Source organism: Apteryx rowi, unplaced genomic scaffold, assembly GCF_003343035.1.
Source record: "Apteryx rowi isolate R43461 unplaced genomic scaffold, aptRow1 scaffold_140, whole genome shotgun sequence".
Classification (NCBI taxonomy): Eukaryota; Metazoa; Chordata; class Aves; order Apterygiformes; family Apterygidae; genus Apteryx; species Apteryx rowi.
The window spans coordinates 1,433,458-1,435,759 of NW_020447642.1; the positions used below are offsets into that span (position 1 = coordinate 1,433,458).

The following is a 2,302-nucleotide window of genomic DNA, read 5'->3' on the forward strand; positions in this document are numbered from 1 at the left end:
CGGGCCGCGCCGAGCGCCGGGGGAAGCGGCGCGGCGGCTCCCGGCGCGGCACTGACCTTGGCGTCTCCGTTGCACAGAGCCATGGAGGCTGCTGGGGAGCGGCGCCGCGCCGCGCCTCCGGCCCGGCGAAGCGGAGGGCGGCTCCGAGGCGGCGGCGGGGGGCGACGGGGGAAGAAAAGGCTGCCGAAGAGCCGCCGCCGCCGAGATGAGCTAATGCTGCCGGTCTGCGCCCCCGCCGCTGGGAGGAGCAGCGCCCGGGCAGCGCCGCCCCGCTCCCGCCTCCCGCTGCTCCGCGGGCCGCGCCGCGGCTGCCAGCGCAGGAAGGCGGAAGGGGCGGAGCGCGCCGCCGCGCAGGGCAGCGCCGAGCCGAGCCGAGGGGCCGCCTCGTCCCCCGCGCCGGGGCCCGGCTGCCGCGCAGCGCTGCGCTGCGGTCGGGGAAGCGGGCGGCGAGCCCCGCGCCGTGGCGCTCCCGGCAGCCCGCTGCTGCCCGCTCCGCCGCGCGGAGTTACGCGCAACAACTGTCCTCTTCGGCCGGACTCGCCTTGCTCGGCTGCCGCCTCCGCTGTCCGCGCAGGTAACGGCAGAGGAAGGCGAGGGAGGGCGAGCCCCAGGCGGCGCCCGGCCGCCCCGGAAGGCAGCGCCGCGCCGGCGGCGCCCGCTCCGCTGTCGCGGGCAGTGTCGCTTTTTATTCGTACGAAGAAGCGACCCCGCTCACAGGCGTTCCGGGAAGTAGGGTTTAGTGCATTCACCAAATGTGGAAAACGCGTAGAATCCCAGCGGATCGATTTGGCGTGTTTCAAGTTGGAAAAAGTACTCGACGTTTTTTGGTAACTTACTTGTGAAAGTAAGTTCTTATTTTTCAACATGGTCTGTCCCCCATTTTCTAACAGGAACTTCCTCTTACCCTTCTTGGGTATTAAAGCCTCAATTCAACAAATGTTTATGCATGTACTTAAACTTGCACCTGTCATTAGCACCTCAGAGCTTAAAGGACACAATTAATGGTAGCAAAGAGAAAATGTGACTGTTTCCTGCAGGATTTGCACTCAAGATAACAGGCTTTAAAATTGCACCATTAAGCCCCAATCTTTTAAATGCCCTTAAGTTAATACTGTATGTAAGTACTTGCAGAATCCAGTCCTTATTATGTATACGGAAAACTAACCTAAGCTGTTTGTGTTAATGTTTCTAAGTGTTTACTCTTTCCTTGTACTGTGGCAGCACGCAGGAGCCCCTGGCAACGGAATGATGTTATGCTGTGCAAGACAGGATGAGCACATATCTGCAATACATTTCAGAATACATGATGAAGTATAAAAGCTGACTCTCAGTTGGGTTGACCTTTATAATTCCTCTTTGGCTTTACTTCTTGTGAGCAATATAGCTCTCCCAAGCTTTTATACCATAACATCTTTATTCTTCCTTCTGTATTCCTTACTTAAATTCAATGCCTCTCTTGTAACTACAAGAAGACATTTCAGAAAGGAAATTACTGTTAACTAAAAAAAAAAAAACCAAGCCTCATTCTGCAAAAAATTATAACAATGAGTGCTTTATATACTTTAACATTTCTGTTGACCACATGCGCTAAAGCTCATCACAGTATGTGTATTTTTACAAAATCATAGCTAGTGGGAACCAAGGCAGGAATTCTGCTGTTTGTGCTTCCAGGAAGTTTTTTGACACTATTGTCACATAACATACAAAATCACATCACCAAATTAGTGCATTAAGTAGCTGTGTTGAGCCAAAATGTTTTTTATACCTGGGACTTTAATCAAGCATCTGAACTCCATTAGTGAAATTCTTTACTATACATGCTTGAGCTATGTTGTTTCTTATTTTAGAACAGTAGTATCCCACTGGTAACAGTATTTGCAGTTTATTAGTAAATGAGTGTTATAGTAAAAATACTATCAATTTCAGAGCTTGGCACAATATATGTTTTTTATATATGCCTACATTATATAAATGCTTTAAATTATCTAAATATTGCTATTGATTTGTACACACTTAGAATTACCTAAATACTGTTTATGGAATTGATGTTTGAGAAGGAAACATCTTTGTGTCTTCGCGCATTTCAGTAAACCCAGTATACGCATCAACGTTACTCACAGTTTTCCAAACAAATCATAAGGCACCTCCTTGCAAAATCAGGCATGTACGTAAGTTCTAGCAAATGCATTTATCACCTCTAGCATATGCCATGTTTTTAAAATCAGAATCTGAATTCAGTTTTTGTGTATGCCCTAGCAATTGTAAACCATTGGAATAAATAAAGATACAACAGTTACGCTTT

General features: G+C 49.0%; 1 protein-coding gene and 1 long non-coding RNA gene across 3 annotated transcripts in view; one reads left to right on the top strand and one right to left on the bottom strand.

Annotated features, from left to right (window-relative positions):
- Window positions 1-262, bottom strand: part of GMPS (guanine monophosphate synthase) — a 34,798-nt gene extending 34,536 nt beyond the window's left edge. The window contains exon 1 of one of the 2 annotated variants that reach the window (XR_003252174.1): window positions 57-262. Coding sequence is in view for 1 of the 2 variants with exons in the window: in XM_026057714.1 (XP_025913499.1) it covers window positions 57-83 (27 nt within the window). In the remaining variant the exon portion in view is untranslated. The remainder of the gene's footprint in view (window positions 1-56) is intronic. The other variant, XM_026057714.1, reaches the window with a different exon arrangement.
- A 322-nt stretch (window positions 263-584) lies between these two features.
- Window positions 585-2,302, top strand: LOC112961960. Its single transcript, XR_003252175.1, has 2 exons — window positions 585-844; window positions 1,222-2,302. It is a non-coding gene; the product is annotated as an uncharacterized LOC112961960 (long non-coding RNA).